We start from the raw sequence: 18,006 nt of genomic DNA on the forward strand, positions 1-18,006 counted from the left end.
ATTAACTTACTTTTTTATACTTACTTTACGCAGTGCCCGTATTACTTTTTTAATTACTTAGGCTCGTTAGCTTATACTTAGTAATAATAGCGAGGCTAAGGTCGTTCTTAGATATACTCTAAATACTAATAGCGTTAGTATAAGTCCGTTAGGCCCTATAGTATCGTTATAGTATTTAAGTACTATTTAGAGGCATTCGTCGTTAATAAAATCCGGATTTTCCTTTTTAATAATTCTAAACGCCCTTTTTAACTATTAGTATGCCCTTTTTACCTTTCTAATACTATAATACGCTTTAATAGGTACGACTTTTAGCTATATACCGTAGGCCGTCGTATTATCCTTAAATTCTACCGATTTAAAGCTAGTATTAGTATCGGTTCTAATACCGTCTAGCGGTCCCTAGTATATATCGATCTAGCTTTTTCGTAGGGCTACTTATACTATCTTTATTTATAAATCCTAGAGGAATTACCCTACTTAAAAAGATATAGCTACGTCGATTATATATAATACTAACTAACTATTTAAATAGAAAATATCGATAACGATTTCCTAGTTAAAATTAAGCTTATTACGCAATTTAAACTTAAATTTACGTAGGCTCTGCGCATTTATTTAGTATTAATAATATACTTTTATTAACTACTCTAGCGCCCCTATTTCGATATTATTATTACTTAATTATTTTAAGAGGTTATATAGCTTCGTAACCGATAGGTACCCGAATCTCTAATATAGTCTTCTAAGCTTACTTTTTATTAAATAATTAATTAACTTCGTATCGTTAATAAGCTTTATAAACGTATACCCTTATTGTCGTTTAACTATCTCGAAGTACTTATTATTAAAGATTTTATTCTTCGTATTATTAAATATAATACCTAGTCGATCTATATCTTTTAAATATAAGAGAAATAGGGTATTAATAGGCAAAATATAGAAAGTTATCGTTCCGAAGTGCGTCTTTACTTTTATTATACCTAGGGCGACGATTTCCTTACCTAGACCGAAACTAATCCTCGTAATACTTACCGTCGACGTATTAAGCGTTACTAATACGATCTTTTATAGCGCTTAGAATTACCCTTTTTTTCTAGTTAACTATTACGATACTTTAATATCTAGGATAATCCTATAGAAATTATCTAGGCTATACTTTTCGCTCGTATAGAATACTTATACGAGCTTAGTATTTAAGGGATCTAAGTAGTATAAAAAGGACCCCTCTAGTTACCCTTAGATTTACTTAGTATTATATTCCTTTTTTTTAAATATTAAGAGAGATAGTATTTTCTCCTTAATCGTTAAGAGAATAGGCTTTAGCCCTATTAGATTCGCCCTTTTAACTACCTCTATATCTATTATTTAAAGAACCTTCCCTTACTATTTATAAATAAAAGCTTACTTATTAAGAGCTTTTACTACCCTTTATTCGTTTAGCTTCATATATCCTCTAGAGGCTAACGGGGCGAAAAAAGAGTAGTTAATATCGTCGATTTTATTATAATCTAATTTATTAATATAGGGGGTAAGATCTTCTTTATTTTTTAAATCTCTTATAGGGAGTATATATTTTAAGCTACTATTTTAGCTACCGTTACTAAGTTCTGTGCCCCCGGATCTGCCCTTATATATAACGAGGAATTAGTTAAACTAACGAGGGCTAGTTTTACTATCTACTACTCTCGACTTTTTATATTATTTGTACGATTTAGTACGCTCTTCCTTAAAGTAGTTACTTAACTAATATCCATCCTTTTTATAAATATAATATTACTTTTTTTATTACCCTACTTATAAGTTAAATCTTTGCCTATTTAACGAATCTGGGCCTCCTTACTAGCGATTGCCATATCTAGCTTCTTTTCCTTTTTTATTATATATTCGATCGACTTAATATTATTAATAAGGGCCGTCGTACGCTTAAAAGTAAGTTTAGCGCAGTATTTTTATTTTAATATTAAAACTAAATCTTAGCCTTAAGTAAAGCGTCTCGTAGTCTTTAGGTACCTAGTATAGGGTAATTTTTATTTTTAATATATACTAAACTACGGTATAAAAATATCTAACTTTCCGCTCGTTTATCCCTTTATTTAGCTAGGTTTTCGCTAGCTTATTAATTCGATTAATAAGCTCTTTAAGGATCTCTACTCGCGATTTACCCTCTATTATCCTAGTTATAAATATAAAAAAAATCGCTCGTAGCTTAAATAGGAGCTCTAGGTTCTTATTATAGGTCTCGAAGCGGCTTCGGATTACGTTAATTATACTAAAAAAGTCGTTTCGATCGAGATTATATACCGCTTTATAATAATAATTAGAGGCTTTACTTACGAGTACGATATTAATTACCGAATAGTACTAGTGTTCCTTAATTCCGACTTTTTTATAATAATTATAAAATATCGTTAGGGTTTTTTATAAGACCTTATATTTCTTTTTAAAATATAATTTCTTTTTTAAGAAGATCTTTTTGAGGTCTATAAATTGCCTCGTATTTACCGCTAGATTTTTAGTATTTATATACGAACCCTGCGTCGCTGCGTATTATTAATAACTTCGGGTCGTTTACCTCTTTTTTTATTAGCCGATCGGTGCCGAATTTCGTATTAATAGCGGTAACGAGTTATAAATCGAAATAAGTAGAATTATCGATTATCGTACTTCTAGTACTATATTTTGCCCCGGTATATCTTTTTATAATAATAGATTTCTATTAGTAATTATAAAGAGGAAATCTAGGTCGTTTACCCTTTTTTTAAATTTGTTAAAGCGATTATACGCTCTATTAACCTATACCTAGTTCTATAGTACGAATTCCTCTTTTATAATTATTATTATTAATATTTTATATAACTCTTGTGATTATAATTACGCTAGTAATACCCCTCGCCCGTAAAGGAATTTATTAACTATTTTTATAATTCCTAGGCTTACGCTCGCGAACTATTCGTCTAGTTAGTAACTAAGGTCGTTTACGATCTCGTAAAATAGGGGTTACCCCTATAGCCCCTTTTTCTTATAAACCTTAGTTAAATAGATTAATACTACGTCTATTTACTCGCTATTAGGCTAATCTGCGATTCTATATATCTACGTCCCCTAATAGTCTAAGTTAATATTTACTTATTTATAAAGGATTAGGATTTTATTTAGGATCGGGTTTTATCCTCTTCTTTTTTACCCTTACTCGCTAAGGGTCGTACTCTAGCTTATACCTATATTAATAGTTATTAACGTATTTAATCTTAATAAGGATATATTTAATCTGCGCGCTAGTTATAATAAATCCGTACTTTTACTACCTAACGAATTTATTAAGGTCTAAGAGATTCCCGCTTCCTCTCGCTATCTCGCTACTACTCTCGTTTTTATTATTTTTAGTAATTATTATTACTTTTTTAAATCGCTAGCTATTATACTTATTAAAATCTTCTTTTTTATCTAATAGAAAAGGGTAGGTTTTAGTAGTTCCTTTTAATAATAATAATAGTAAACGTTTATATTATTATAAGAAGATATAATAATTAGTCTCGGGATCTTTATTAGTTACCGATTTCTATTATCCTATATATTTCTAGCCTCCTAAGCCTCGTACTCTCTATAATCTCTAAATAGCTTCCTTAGTTAATTTCTTAAAATTAGTAATCTCGCGCCGGGAGCTAGTATAAAAAAAAAGCCCTTTAGCGGCCCTCTAGAGGATGTTTTTCTTTTCCCCTTAGATCCTCGTCTTTTTAGCCTTTTTTTAAGCTAATAATAATTCTAATAAGAGGTCGTAGGACTATTTTAGGGTAGCTACTTTCTTTTTAAGTTAATCTCTAAGATCCGTAATACTCTTAGCTCGATATTATTAAGACCTCTAAATCCCCTCCTCTTTTATTAAACCGTCCCCTATATTATATTCCTAAGTAATACCTAGGGGGTAGTTAAGGGAGCTACGAAGAGGTCGTTTAGATTACGGGCTTAAGGTCGTATTTATAAGGTCCTCGTAATAATAGACTTTCCTATATACTATAGATCTCTTAGCTTAATAACTTTTATAAGGTTACTTTTATTATTAAGTAAGAATATTTACGTTTAGAGATCCCCTTTTTCGATCGCCTAGTGCTCTTTTATACTATACTTTTACTAATTTAACTAGTTAATTTCTAATTATAAGCTAGTTATAAAAAAATCGTTTAGTAAAAAAGCTACTTAGGGCGATAATAAAAGGCTAGTTACTTAAGTAGTTCTATTAATTAACATAGTTTAACGTAATAAACGTCGACCTCTCGTAAGTAGTAAAGGGCTATAATTACTTAATTCTATATAATATTCGAGAATTGCCCCCTTTTTTATTTACTTCCGTAAGGTTAATTAGTACGAATCTCTTATCCCGTATAATATTAAGAGGTCGTCTCTTCTATATAGTAAGATACCTTACTAATCTATAATAATAGAATTTAATTACTAATTAGTATTAGTATCCTTATTATAGGGTAGTTAGTTTAAACCGTAATTAATAAAGAGATTAATTAAATTATATAAATATCTGCGTAGTAAGTATAAAAAGGAGGTTCTAACTATAGGTTAGGCTAGCTACGATAATCGTAAATAGGGCCCCTAATTAGCCCCTGCGTAGTCGGCTATATGCCGCGGTCGAATTAGACTTCTAATCCGACACTGCATTTTGGGTGTCCATAAACGAGCGAACCTGGTGTGTATGTTTGATTTAATCTCAATGAATGCAATCACGCCCCTCGCAGTTTTAGTAAAGAAACATCGCTCAATTGACCAAGTTGCCATTGCATCATCAATGTAGAATCAAGCATGGCGCTCACTGTTCCATTCACAGTATCATTCCAAGTCGGCGATTGCACACGCTAGAGCAATGCAACACAGTGAGACATAAACTGCCTGCTCATGTTTCTATTGACTGGAACACTTCGTCTGCCAGAGTTACAGTATCAAATCATCTCGAAAACCCAGAGAACTTTGCTGTGGTAAGTTCTGCCGCTTTGCCACCTTCAACAGGTTGAAGTTCCGAGGAGCCGGGTGCCAGGGCCCACACAGTGTACTGTTGTCCGGACCGCTTCCCGGCGCTAATATTGCAGCTTTCCCGAGCATACCCGCCGGCAAGGGCATCTATGCCGTGTCACAGACACTATCCGGAGCGCGGTTCACTGTTCCCGAGATCCGAAAGCTCTATGATGTTGGCCAATCTCATTATCAAAAATGGACTTTGAAGCTCCTAGAATAGCTTAATCAACCAAAGTCACTGTTACATGTATTATTAAGTCTCGAGAAACGGGCTTGAGCGAGTCTTCCTATTTCCAAAATCCTACATCATCCCCGTCACAATGGCAGCTATCCAGCAAACTGATGGTATAACGGGAGCACGAACTTCCAGCAAAGAGCTTTTTGTGGCCGATGTTCCGCTCGGCGAAGACGGACACCCTCGAATTCGAAAACTGTTGATCGCGAACAGGGGCGAGATTGCCTGTCGAATAATTGCTACTTGCAAGAAAGTCAATGTAGCATCAGTAGCGGTTTATACTCAAGAGTAAGTTCCAACCAAATTACAACACGAGAACATTAGAGTTATCTTGATGCACGGTTTGTTGACTTTCCTTGCAGAGATGCTGTTTCACGGCATGTTCAGGATGCGGACGAGTCCATCTGCATTGGTTCTATGGAGAAGAACGAGAGAAATCCGTTTCTCGACATTGATCTCCTGGTAAAAACTGCAAAAAATATACACGCCGACGCAATTCATCCAGGATATGGCTACTTGAGCGAGAACGCAAACTTTGCTGACAGTGTACGCCACGCTGGACTCATTTTCGTCGGCCCTCCAGCCAAAGCCATGTCCACACTAGGCGACAAGCGCTCTTCCAAAGACTATCTCCGGCAGAATGCTCCCGATGTTCCATTGATCCCAGGATTTACTGGCACCAGTCTTGAAGCTGAAGACCTGCAAAGAGCAGCTATCGACATCGGTTTTCCCGTGATGCTGAAAGCTTCCGCAGGCGGCGGAGGCAAGGGTATGAGAGTTGTGCACGAACCATCGCAGCTGATGACGGAGCTGAGTAGAGCGCAGTCAGAAGCTCAACGCTCATTTGGTTCAGGAGACTGCATTCTGGAAAAGTTCATTGAGAACAGTAAGCACATTGAGATCCAAGTGGTTGGTGACCAGTATGGTCAAGTAGTGTCGTTCTTTGAGCGAGATTGCTCGATCCAGCGTCGCAACCAGAAGGTGATCGAAGAAACACCGTGCCCTTTTCTCGATGACGACACCAGGCAGAAAATGAGCGAGACAGCCGTCCGAATCGTCAAGTTGATAGGCTACGAAGGAGCCGGGACCGTGGAGTTCGTCTTCGACACATCGACGAGAAAGTTCTATTTCCTTGAGGTTAACACGCGACTGCAAGTCGAACATCCAATTACGGAGGAAGTCGTCGGAGTTGATCTTGTCGCTTTGCAACTGTTTGTTGCGGCCAAAGGTCGTCTCTCAGAGCTCCCTCAGCTGTCAAATCTTACACAGACTGGGCATGCAATTGAGTGTCGGCTTTGTGCGGAGGACCCCCAGCGAGACTTCCTTCCCAGCCATGACAAGATCTTGTTATGGAAGCCTGCATCTCCAGGAAGAAGCCCGGGCTCGGTTATTCGTTATGAGACAGCGATTCAAAGTGGAACATCAGTTTCGATCTACTTTGACTCGATGATCTGCAAGATTGTTGTCTGGGCACCGACAAGATCTGCGGCAATCAACATACTTGCCAGAGAGCTGGCAAACACTCCGTGCATTGGAATTAGGACAAACCAGTTATTCCTTCAAAGCTGTTTGTTGCACCCAGCCTTCCAGGACTTTGGCTACAAGACATCATTCATTCCAAACAATATCGACGACTTGCTTCGAAGTCCATACACGCCGGCCTTGCCACCCCATATTTCACTTATTCCTAGTATCTTTCTGCAACATTTGCAGAAGGACGAACCCCGGGAAGTTGGTGGTCGTCGTCACTTCCGGACAGTCCGCCGTCAGTTCCACAACCAAAAGTTTGACCCGTTCCACCAAAGCTGCGAGATCATCTCCCTTAGAGACTCAAAATCCGCCTCTGGAGGTATTACTAGGTGCGAGGCCTGTCTTCCCAAACCTAGCTCCAGCAACGCCGACAACGAGTGGGATGTCTGTCTCTACCCTGTGACGCACCACAGCCTGGATGAGAAGGATTCTTCATCCAAAGAGGGGGTAGAACTACCACCGGCATCGAATTTGACTGCCACTTACACTGCCACAAGTCGAGCCATTCGGACAGGAGAGGCATGGTCGGGGCCTGTTTTCAACATCAGAAACGTCGAGCTGAAGCCATTATCTGGCGAGCGTTTGCTAGTCTCGAAGGCGAGCTCTTTGTCATCACCAATATCCATGAGTATGTCGGTGAATGGCCACCAGGTTCGCGCATACCTTGCCATCCCAAATATTGGTGAAGGTCGTCAAAGTCTGCCACTCAATGAAACTGTCAGGGTATTCTGTCATTTACAGCAGCTTGGGGAGTGGAAGGAGTTCCGCAAAGATACTTTGCTCTCGTTCTATACCAATTTGAGAAAGGAAGCGCTTTCCAACAGTGACCAGCAAAGCGAGGTCAAAGCCCCAATGCCTTGCAAAGTGCTGTCGATTGCCAAGTCCGTTGGCGGGGAGGTCAACAAGGGTGAATGTGTCATGGTGATCGAAAGCATGAAAATGGAGATCAACATCATCGTAGGTGTTTCTGGAATATTTCATACAAAGTGGAGGATTGGTGATGCGGTGGATGAAGGCGTTGTACTTTGTTCAGTTGAGTAGTATTGCTTGCCATAATTTCATTAGCTCAACTATCATTTTTTAGTTTACTTTCAATGCTTTCCACAAGTATGGTTTCAATTAAGGTCTACATCCGAAGTCGTTTGATGCCTGTATGTCTGCATCATGCCAGAAATGTCAACTTGAAGCAGAGCACATGCTTTTCCGAGAGCTTCATTCTTATTACATAGTATGGTTCATCTCAGATACTCCATCGTCATCCCCTTATCAACTGCTTCGTTCTCCGAAACAGAGTGAACAACACTCAAATAGCGCCAAAGGATTTGTAGCATTAGGCGGCATCGCCGTTGCAACATCCCAGTGCTCAACAATGCAGCTTCCTTGGAACCTGAAAATATCCACCACCGCAGTCAGCGGCAAGCCTGGAATCTCCATTTTGGTATGAACCCATCCAGTGTTGTTGCTAAACGAGTGCCGCAGGATTATGAAGTTCGCAGCGTTGAAGATTAGGCCAACATAGTCGATGGCGTTTTAGCAGCGCTTATACCCATTCAAATTAATCAAATAAATAAGTCAAACAAACAGTCAAATATAGGAATTTCAGTAAGTTAAATAATCAAATATCGTGAGGCCCTATATTTAACGTATTTAATTAAATATAAGGTCGCCCGGAAAAAAGAAAATCCGGGGCTAGGCTAATTAAAAATCGATATTCTTAATTATACCCTATAGAAGTTTATAATTAAGAATATAAATACTTAGAGCGGGATTTGAACCCGCGACTCCTTATTTACGATTATAAGTTCGGTATTATACTACTTAATTAAATAGATTATTAGTAATTATTATATAAAAAAAAAGCCTAAGTATTATAGAGCCCTAAATTTAGTATTTTACTATATTTAGGAATTTAAAAAACCTTTAGTACCCTTTTTTCTTAATATTAATAAAATTAATAAAATTATGTACTACTATTTCTAACCCTTTATAACTATTATAATTATTATTAATATTAATTAAATTATATATTAATCGATTTACTATATTATAATTAATTAATTAGTAATAAGTTATATAATTTTCGGTGCGCAGCTACTATTTTAAATTACTTTATAATTATAGACCTTAATTAATACTAGCCTCGTACTATTAATTAATCTTAATAATTATAATAGCCTCCTCGCCCTTTTAAAAGTAATTTAAAAAGGGAGGATTTTTATTAATAATAATTTAATATTATAAAAGAGCATAAGGCTAAGGAAGTCGTAGATTTATTTAGAGGGGGTCTTTACTTAAGAAATCTATAATAAAAATATTTAAAATAAAGTCTTTTAGTTTTATTATTATTATAATAAAATAAGTATTATTACTTATTTTAAAATAATAATTATAAGCTTAGCGACGGCTTACTTAAAGTTAAAATATTAAGTAATAGATTTAAGCTCTAGCGAGTTATTATATTTATTAGAATTCTCTAAGTATAACTTTATATTAAAGAAATAAAAACTTATTTTTAATATTATTATAAAGGGCTAAGTAATAAGAATTAAGGAATTAGTAATTAGGTATATTATTAATAATAATAGCTTATTTATAACTTTTTATAATCCTTATTTCCGGGCCCTCTTTTATTATTTAAATTATAGTATTATTAACGAACTCTTATTATTATATAGAAATATAAAAAAGGAGCTAAGTAGGATTTTTACTAAAAAAAAAATATAATTAGGGTAGAGATCTGGAGGTTAATAATAAAAGTCTATTTATTATTCGATTCATAGACCTTATTAACGTAAAATGCTATTATTACCGTCTTTATTTATTTTTTAAACTATATTAAATAATAAATATAATACCTTATTATTTTATAATAATAGTATAGTATTTATAATAGGGCTAATATTACCTAGACTATAAAATCGGTAATAAACGATTAGGAATTAAGTAACTAAGTCGGAGTAATTATTTATAATAATATTTTAAATAACGATATTTACTTAGGTTACTTATATCCTATATTATCTTATACTTATACTTAAAAAGATATTTTTAACTAGAGGATAAAGTATTATAATTATATTCTTAACCTCGTTAGTAGGGCCTTTTTATTTAGTAATAATAAAAAAGTATTTAAATAAGAATTAGATATATTAATTAATATTAAATAACTTTAAAAAGATCTTAATTTTTAGTATATAAGGGGCCTTATTAATAAGCTTTAGAACGTTATTAAATTTATTCGCTCGTTATTTTAATAATATAAGGCCTTTCTCGAGGTTAGTAATAAGACTAATAAGAACGATATATTTACTCTTTTCGAAAAGTTATTATAAGAGCTTATACTAATACTTAATAATAATATAAAATAGAATTTAATATACTTTATAATATAGCGCTTTTTATAAAAAAGAAAGTAGATCTATACCTTTTTAATAACTAGTTAAACTTATAAAGATCTAAAGTAACGGATCCTTATCGAGGACGTTTTTAATAATAATAACTAATAATTACTAGCCGAGCTAAAAGTAGTACTTAAGCTATTTTACCTCTAGATAATAAAATACTAGGGCTAGGGTAAAAAAGACGGTTATAGCTATTTATAAAAAATAATAATAGGTCTCGAGTATTTTATTAACCGTTTCGAGGAGTAAAAAAAGTTATGTAATAAACTTTCTAAAAAAGAGATAAATCTTATAGCTTTTTAAATTATAACGTCGTAATCGTAGTTAATATAAGTAATATTACCTCGTTAGTAGTTAGCTTATTATTAATTTATATCCTAACTTCTTTTTTAACCTCTAACTTTAAATAATATCCCTCGTTATATTTAGTTTAAGTATATACTTAAGGAGCGGGCAAAGCTACTTCTTAGTAATAATTTTAACTTATAAGGATATTTTTAATTATTAATTATTAATACTTAATAAGTCCTTAATAAGTATTATATTAAGTTAGGTAACTCTCCGCTCTATACTATAATAATTATTTTTTATTTTAAATAAGGATTAAAATAGTTAAAGAAGAGGTAAGATATGCCTAAATAGAGCTATTAACTATTTAATATAAAAAAGGGATTTTACGATTATTAATAAAAATAGTATATAGATAAGATAATAAGTCCTCCTCCTCCTTATTATTTAAATCCTCCTCTTTTATTATAATAGTTATAAGCTATTTTTAATACCCTTACGATTCTAAAAAGTATCGTAAAAAACTCGTAATACCGGTAATAATTAATATTTTAAATAATAAACGTAGTAATTAACTACGTACTTAAGCTTAATTAATATTATTTATAAATTATCCCTTAGCTAGTCCTTAACCTAATTTAATAATAAATTAACTATTAGCTAACTTATTTAATATTAAATAAGCTTATACTTAATATCTTTATAATCCCTACGATAATAATAGATTATAAAAGGATATTTAGCTTCGTAAAGTTAACCTTAACCTTATAGCGATTATTAATAAGATCCTCTATACTAAAAAAGGTTTAATATCTTAAAAACTAGCTTTGTAGCGGTATTATAAAAATAAGAGGTTAATTTTTTAATTAAAAGAGCTAATCGAAGTAAAGTCTATAAGTTAGTATTATAAGGACTTTTATAATAGCTTTATTTAATTCCTAATTAGGAAATCAATTAAATCTATTAATTAATTATTAAATAATTAAATATAGCGCGAGAAATAAGCTAAATAATTAAATACGAACCTCATATTTAATTTATTTATATGGGTATAAGCGCTGGTTTTGGCGTCCGCTGAGAGCGTTGGGGTTGTGCTAGGTGTAGTTTACGGACATGTTGGCTAAAATTGCCGCCTTTGCATCTTTTTAGACGAAGAATCTCTGGATGAACGTCTCGAAAATCTGCTGCTGCCGCCAACTGGGTGTCGCTTGGTTCGCTGATGTGGAGCAGCTGATAGCTTCGGGGTTCTCATGATGAGGTAATGTAGAAGAAGTGCTAAGCGAAGCCACAGTTCCTGCAAGAAGAACCAGGTTATTCAAGATCATGGTTGAAAGATAGCTGTGGAACCTGAGCAATGGTGAAAAGCGAAAGTTACTGTGCTAGTTGCAAGCTGGCAAAGTAGAGTTGAACAATTGGAATGTTTCACGTGCAATTTATGGCATTCGATTTTCTCTGTCTGCTAGGTATGTTAGAAATTACTCTTGAGACCAGGTTTTGCTTCGATTACTTTCGGAGTCATGCTCTTTCCTTGCAAACCACGTCGAATTAGTTGAGGCTGAAACCCCAATCCTCCGCCTCCGTTCGATTACTGAAACATTTTCCAGGCGTGGTGGTTCTGACCAAAAGCCCTATTTCCCATGCTTGATAATCAAGCCAGTGTTCAGGAAGTGCAACAATCCGGCCGAGTATCGCGGACGAAGTTTAGTAATCGAAGTTGCTCCTACGGTAGAACTCAACCCCGTTCCATAGCTTTCTAAGCCGAATGGAATTCTCTTCATATCAAGGTGCTCAAAAGTTTATTAATACAGACACTCTCACTGCTACTTCGACTGAGACGTTTTGGTCGCTTTTGATTTACGCTAAATCTTTCTACGCGGAAAGAACTGTGAGCACGTACACACTTCAACACGATCCTCATGTCTTCATATTTGGTAACCGGAGCCTCCAGGGGGCTTGGAGTAAGTCCATTGCATTCAACGTCGCCAAATGGAATGCTGATTTGGCCAAGTTTGAATTTCTTCGGCAACTGTCTGCCGATGCAAACAACATCGTCATTGGGGTTGTCCGAAATGCCGAGGCTACTAAGCAGAAGGTGGACGCCGAGCTGCAGCGGAAGAACATCCACGTCCTACAAGCTGACCTTGATGACTTCGATGCGATAAAGGTAAGCACCTAGCATAAAATTGAGGATCTTCACTAAGACCAAATCTCAGACAGCCGTGAATGCTGCATCGGAAATCACGGGTGGAAGCATCGACTATGTCATTGCAAATGCGGCTTTCATCTCAACCTGGTCATCTTACGATGGCATTAGCGTTCTGTGAGTCTATTAAAATCAACGGAATCTCAGAGAAGGCATTGTCGACACATCCATACCAAGGGGCTGACAAAGTAAATAAAAGGGGAGAGAAACCGAAGCGGCTAGAACAGGACTTATTCGACTCGTTCCGTACGAACGTCGTCGGCAATGTTCATCTCTTCAATCTCGCCCTACCACTCATCCAGAGAGGTCTTGCAAAGAAGGTGGTCACAGTCTCATCCGGTATGGCTGACTTGGACTTCATATCCAAGTCCGGCATCGAGGTCGGAGCCCCTTACTCGATCAGCAAAGCAGCACTGAATACAGCTGTGGCCAAATTCAGTGCGGAACACTCCCATCAAGGCATTCTATTCTTCAGCATTTCGCCCGGAGTGATCGACACGGGGCTGTATGACAACGGTAAGAACTACTATCTGTCCTCGTTCTAATTGCGTCTAAGTTCTAACATCTTGCCAGCTACAGAGGAAGAAAAGCAGAAGGGAATGGCCATGCTTGGCAAGATGGCGAAGTACGCACCACATTTCGCCGGCCCGACTACCACAGAGTCTTCGGTGAAGGACATGCTGTCAGTCATATACAAAGCCAGCATTGAGACTGGATTTGGAGGGTCGTTCGTATCCCACCACGGAAATAAAGAATGGATTTGATGAAGACATGGCAACCGTACCTCGGCGAGGCCGATCAGACGGATATCTGCGGGTTTTCGTATTGAATCGGTAAGCTATCACTTTGCAGTCGCCTCTCAGAAACGACACGGATGACTGCTTTGCCCGACTACTCCTAGGCGCCCTCTCACTCACGGTCGAGTTCGGTGAGCAATCCGAGGAATGACTCATGTGCGGTATTTAACAAATACAAAAAGACCATAGTCTTGTCTGAAAAAGCTCAAGACAGCTCATGTGGTACCATTGCGTGTGTATGTCTCATATGACCGTGCTTCGTTGCTCAAGTGTGACAGATGGCCACGGCACAGCCTCACGAGGCACCTTTTGAACTCAGCAAATGGCTCAAGCATGAGCCACTCGGGTATTTACATTGAGGCCAATGTGGATGAGTTATTGGAAACGATCCTATGCTCGTCTCTGAGGTCAGCAAAAACGTAGATTTTGAGCCTCACTCTCGTCGTACTAGCAGCATGGCTTCATCGGTCTGATTCACAACTGGTGTGACACAAATTAATGAACAGTGCCAGGTCAACCATGATATAAATTCAAGTTCATCTTCGGAAGTAGTTGAGTCATAATCTAATTCTCATACAGCTTCTTCAACTACCAAATATACGTCACCGGTGAGAACGTGTCGATGGCGACATCTGCAAGCGACAATCGCGACTTGAACAAACAAGTCTCCACATCAACTGAACTCGAGCAATGGACTACAGCCAGCGACGGATTTTCCGAGACCCCATCACCATGCGCTCCGCTTAGCCCTCAAAGGCCGGGCCTATCTAAGCAACGATTCCAGGATGAAGATGTTTGCGAGGCCCAACAAGACAGCCAAACACGCAGATCCGTCCTTTTCCTATGGATTTGGGAGATTCTATCTCTCGTTCTTGCCACATGTCTCTTAGCCGTGACAATCACGGTTATCCTCGGCCAAGATGATCACCTCCTGAGAGACTGGCCCTTGGATCGGATCATAACTCTGAATTCTCTTGTCAATTTACTCTCCACCATATTTCGCGGGATCTTGGTATCTATTGCAACCGAGCTCATCGCACAGGCGAAGTGGACGTGGTTCTGGTGCGACAAATCTTCTCAACGCCGGATGGGAAACCTGCAGCATTTCGATGATGGTACTCGTGGCGTCTGGGGGGCGCTGAAGTTGATGAGAATTGTCACTTGGCGCAGCCCATCGATTCTCGTCGCTGTGGTTGTCCTCGTATCGTCCTTTGCGATTGGGCCCTTCGTTCAGCAATCTATCGGGCACGTCGACAAGAACGAAACTCTTGGCCTCGGCACTGGAATGATCCCGGTGACGCGACATGTTGACGGCCTGAACATCAGAACACTTATCGGTGACAACGAAGGCATGGCTTTGAGGTCAGACATCAAGGGTGCAATTCAGACTCTCGCCTTGAGCCGCAACGGTTCTGGTTCGGTTGTTGTGCCGACCTGTCCAACAGGAAACTGCACTTTCATCGGTCTTGGCTCAAACACCTCCGTCAAAGCTGGATTGAACGTTACTCATGCTTCCGCCGGCATTTGCAATATCTGCACTGATATTGGAGAAATGATCGATCATCGGGGCTTGATCGACAATCTTCAGGCCATTAATCACAGCTTGGCAAACGGAATTTCAATCATCAACACGAACAGAGAAGGAGGGATGAGGGTTATATCAGGCGATCTATCGTGGACCAATGGTACCATACCGCTAGAGGCGCTCGAACGGGCTTCGGTCTCATTTGCGAATGTCACTGTCTTGACAAGCACGGCTCTTGACGGCAACATCAACGTAAACAAACCCAAACACGCCATAGCCATCACTTGCTCGCTTTACCCTTGTATTCGGACATACTCGGCAATTATTAGTCGAGGAGTCCTATCCGAGACTCCCATTACGGAGACCGCAATGAGTTACGATATTCGCGATAAGAAGTCTACAGGGCCCAAACAAGCTTGGGATCTATCTACAGTTCAGCTGCCTTGCCTCATTGAAGGGAAGGTATATACCGAAGGAAACCTCTCACAAGGCGCAGACCCCTCCATGGTACGACACGTAAACGCGGGGAGAACTTCAGAGATTGGCTCTACGTTTCAGGCTCCCGAAGAGTGTATCTACCGCATTGACAACAATTTCAAGCTTCTGATGTCACAGTTTTTCTCAGAAGAATTCTTCAATGGCACTTGCAGTTGGGTCTCCACACAGCCCAACTCGATCAACTGTGGGAGTGCCATCTGGCTTTCAAGGCTCTGGTCCCATGGAGAATCAACACCTGCCAGCCTAAAGCAACTCTTCACGGACTTTGCGACTGCCTTGACCAACCAAATGAGATTAGGTATGGGAAGAAAAGACAACACCACATCGGTAGTCAACGGCGAATCACTTCAACTCGTCACTTTTATAGCCGTCAAACCATATTGGCTCATCTTCCCTGCGATACTACTCATCATAGAAATAATGGCCCTTTCATGGATGATAAGTCTGACAGTTGTCTACCGAGACGAATTGGCTGTATGGAAGGGCAGTATACTACCTCTTCTGTTCTATAGAGACTCCTTTTGGGGAAATGCCGATCGAGATAGCGCCTCGAAGAGGCTCTTAACAACAGAGGAGATGGAGGAACAGGCGGATCAGATCAGAGCCAACTTCTCGCGGAATATTTGGAAGAAGTGATATTCTCGACATTCACTACTATGCTTCTTCGACGCGAACCTAAAGTCAATGAGCAATTGATAACGATGACGAGCAATATGGAGCATGTGCGTTCGAATTTTGATCTTCTGTTTATAATTCTAATCAACCAAGCGTAGAACAATATAATTTGAATCTTTGTGTCACGTAACAGGGATAGTAATCGCACCTCACGAAGTGCCCATTACGTACTAAATCACGTATCTATCTTAAATATTATATATATAAACCTTTTCTTTCCCTCCGACGGAGCAATCCGCCGGGGCCGTACCGTATATTACGTATTAAGGAAAACTAGGTATATTGCGCTCTATACCTAACTACTAATTAAAATAGTAATTAACTAACTCGACTATTATTTTCTTTTTATTAATAGCTCCCGACCTTCCCCCGCTTATTTAAAAAGCGAGCTATACTTATTTTAATATATATAAAACTTCTTAATACTAGCTTACGTAAGTAGTTAGATCTTATATTATATACTCTTTCTTATTAAGGGTTAAGGGGCCCCTTATATATTCCCTTATATTTATAATATAGCCTATATTAAAAGGATTTCTAGTTTTATAAAATATAATTCCTAAGCTAACGTTAATATATTAGATTTTAATATTTATATTAGCCTAACTATTTATAGCGTTCGTACTATTATCTAGCTAAATTTTATATTATTAAAAAGTACTTTACTAATCTTTAGGTATACTTATATTAATTACGATAGTTATAGCGTCGAGCTAACTAAAGAGGGCGCCTAGCCCGAGAGGGGTAGACTTATTAACGGGTATCTTTAGCCTACTAATTACTAACTATATACTAAGAGAGTAGTAGTTTATATATTAATAAGTTTATTTGATAGATTTATTTAGTAAATTTATTTAGTTTAAATAGAGAGTAGCTTTAGGTAATATTAGAAATAATAAGGATAAAAAGAATCTTTATAAGCTCTAGTATAAAAAGTAATAAATATTAACTTATTTAGCCTTTTTTTAAAAAACCTCTACGTTACTATTAAAGTTTAGAACCGCTATAATTAAAAAAGGCCGTTTTTTAATTATTATAACCGACTATTATAATTAACTATTATAGCTAACTTTTATTATTAACTTTTCCGGCCGGCGCTACTATAAGGTAGCTTACTTATCCCGAATTATATAATAGTTTTTATATTAAAATTACTATATTACGTTAAGCGCGTACTTAGAGTATATTGCGCATATTATATAGTTAAAAAGTATACTATATTATATAATTTCTTTTAAAAGCGTAATCCCGTTAAGGTCGATCTTTTGCGCCTATAAAGCCGGAAAAAAACTACTATATAAACCTTTTTTTTTATCTATTTTTATTTTAATAATTAAGCTATTTTTATTATACTCTATATACTTATTATTATATACTATAACTCGTAATAATTATAAGCCTAGCTCTTAGTTAAGACCCTATATTATAATAACGTACTTATTAATACGATTTTTACGATTTCTTTAAAAAAATTAACTTACTTATACTTATTTTAGCCTAAGCTAAATTAATTAGTTATAATAGTTAAATTAAATAGTTTAATATACTTCGTACTATAAATAAGGGCATTAGGGTTTAAAAATATATTAACTTAAATACTCTAAACTCTAATATATTTTTTAACCCCTTTATAATACTTATTTCGCTCTCTAAATTTAAATAATTAATTACGATCCGTAATAAAAAAGAATTACGAGCTTATTAAGCCCGTTATAAAGCGTTTAAAAACGACTAAAGAAATTAAGAAATCCTTTATTAGTAGTTTTTAAATATAACTTTTAATACGAACTTTTTAACTTTTTTAAGTATAAGTAACCTATAAAACTAAGCTA

General features: G+C 36.6%; 4 protein-coding genes across 4 annotated transcripts; 2 read left to right on the forward strand and 2 right to left on the reverse strand.

The window, feature by feature from the left end:
* Positions 1–5,342: 5,342 nt before the first annotated feature.
* Positions 5,343–7,828, forward strand: CLUP02_13819 (carbamoyl-phosphate synthase subunit L; the record flags this gene model as incomplete). The annotated part of the gene is made up of 2 exons (XM_049292756.1): positions 5,343–5,545; positions 5,620–7,828. 2 exons carry the CDS (start codon positions 5,343–5,345, stop codon positions 7,826–7,828), a joined length of 2,412 nt encoding a protein of 803 aa, XP_049149902.1.
* Positions 7,829–8,053: 225 nt separating this feature from the next.
* On the reverse strand, positions 8,054–8,221 carry CLUP02_13820 (uncharacterized protein; the record flags this gene model as incomplete). Its single annotated transcript, XM_049292757.1, has 1 exon — positions 8,054–8,221. One exon carries the CDS (start codon positions 8,219–8,221, stop codon positions 8,054–8,056), a length of 168 nt encoding a protein of 55 aa, XP_049149903.1.
* Positions 8,222–11,621: 3,400 nt separating this feature from the next.
* CLUP02_13821 (uncharacterized protein) lies at positions 11,622–12,115 on the reverse strand (the record flags this gene model as incomplete). The annotated part of the gene is made up of 3 exons (XM_049292758.1): positions 11,622–11,823; positions 11,903–11,932; positions 12,066–12,115. 3 exons carry the CDS (start codon positions 12,113–12,115, stop codon positions 11,622–11,624), a joined length of 282 nt encoding a protein of 93 aa, XP_049149904.1.
* A 123-nt stretch (positions 12,116–12,238) lies between these two features.
* On the forward strand, positions 12,239–16,287 carry CLUP02_13822 (short-chain dehydrogenase; the record flags this gene model as incomplete). The annotated part of the gene is made up of 11 exons (XM_049292759.1): positions 12,239–12,640; positions 12,690–12,796; positions 12,879–13,195; positions 13,253–13,406; positions 13,543–13,607; positions 13,666–13,708; positions 13,770–13,883; positions 13,983–13,988; positions 14,056–15,973; positions 16,045–16,221; positions 16,273–16,287. The coding sequence occupies 11 exons, from the start codon at positions 12,239–12,241 to the stop codon at positions 16,285–16,287; spliced, it is 3,318 nt and encodes a 1,105-aa protein (XP_049149905.1).
* Positions 16,288–18,006: the final 1,719 nt, after the last annotated feature.

This window comes from Colletotrichum lupini, chromosome 7 (assembly GCF_023278565.1).
Source record: "Colletotrichum lupini chromosome 7, complete sequence".
NCBI classification, from domain to species: Eukaryota; Fungi; Ascomycota; class Sordariomycetes; order Glomerellales; family Glomerellaceae; genus Colletotrichum; species Colletotrichum lupini.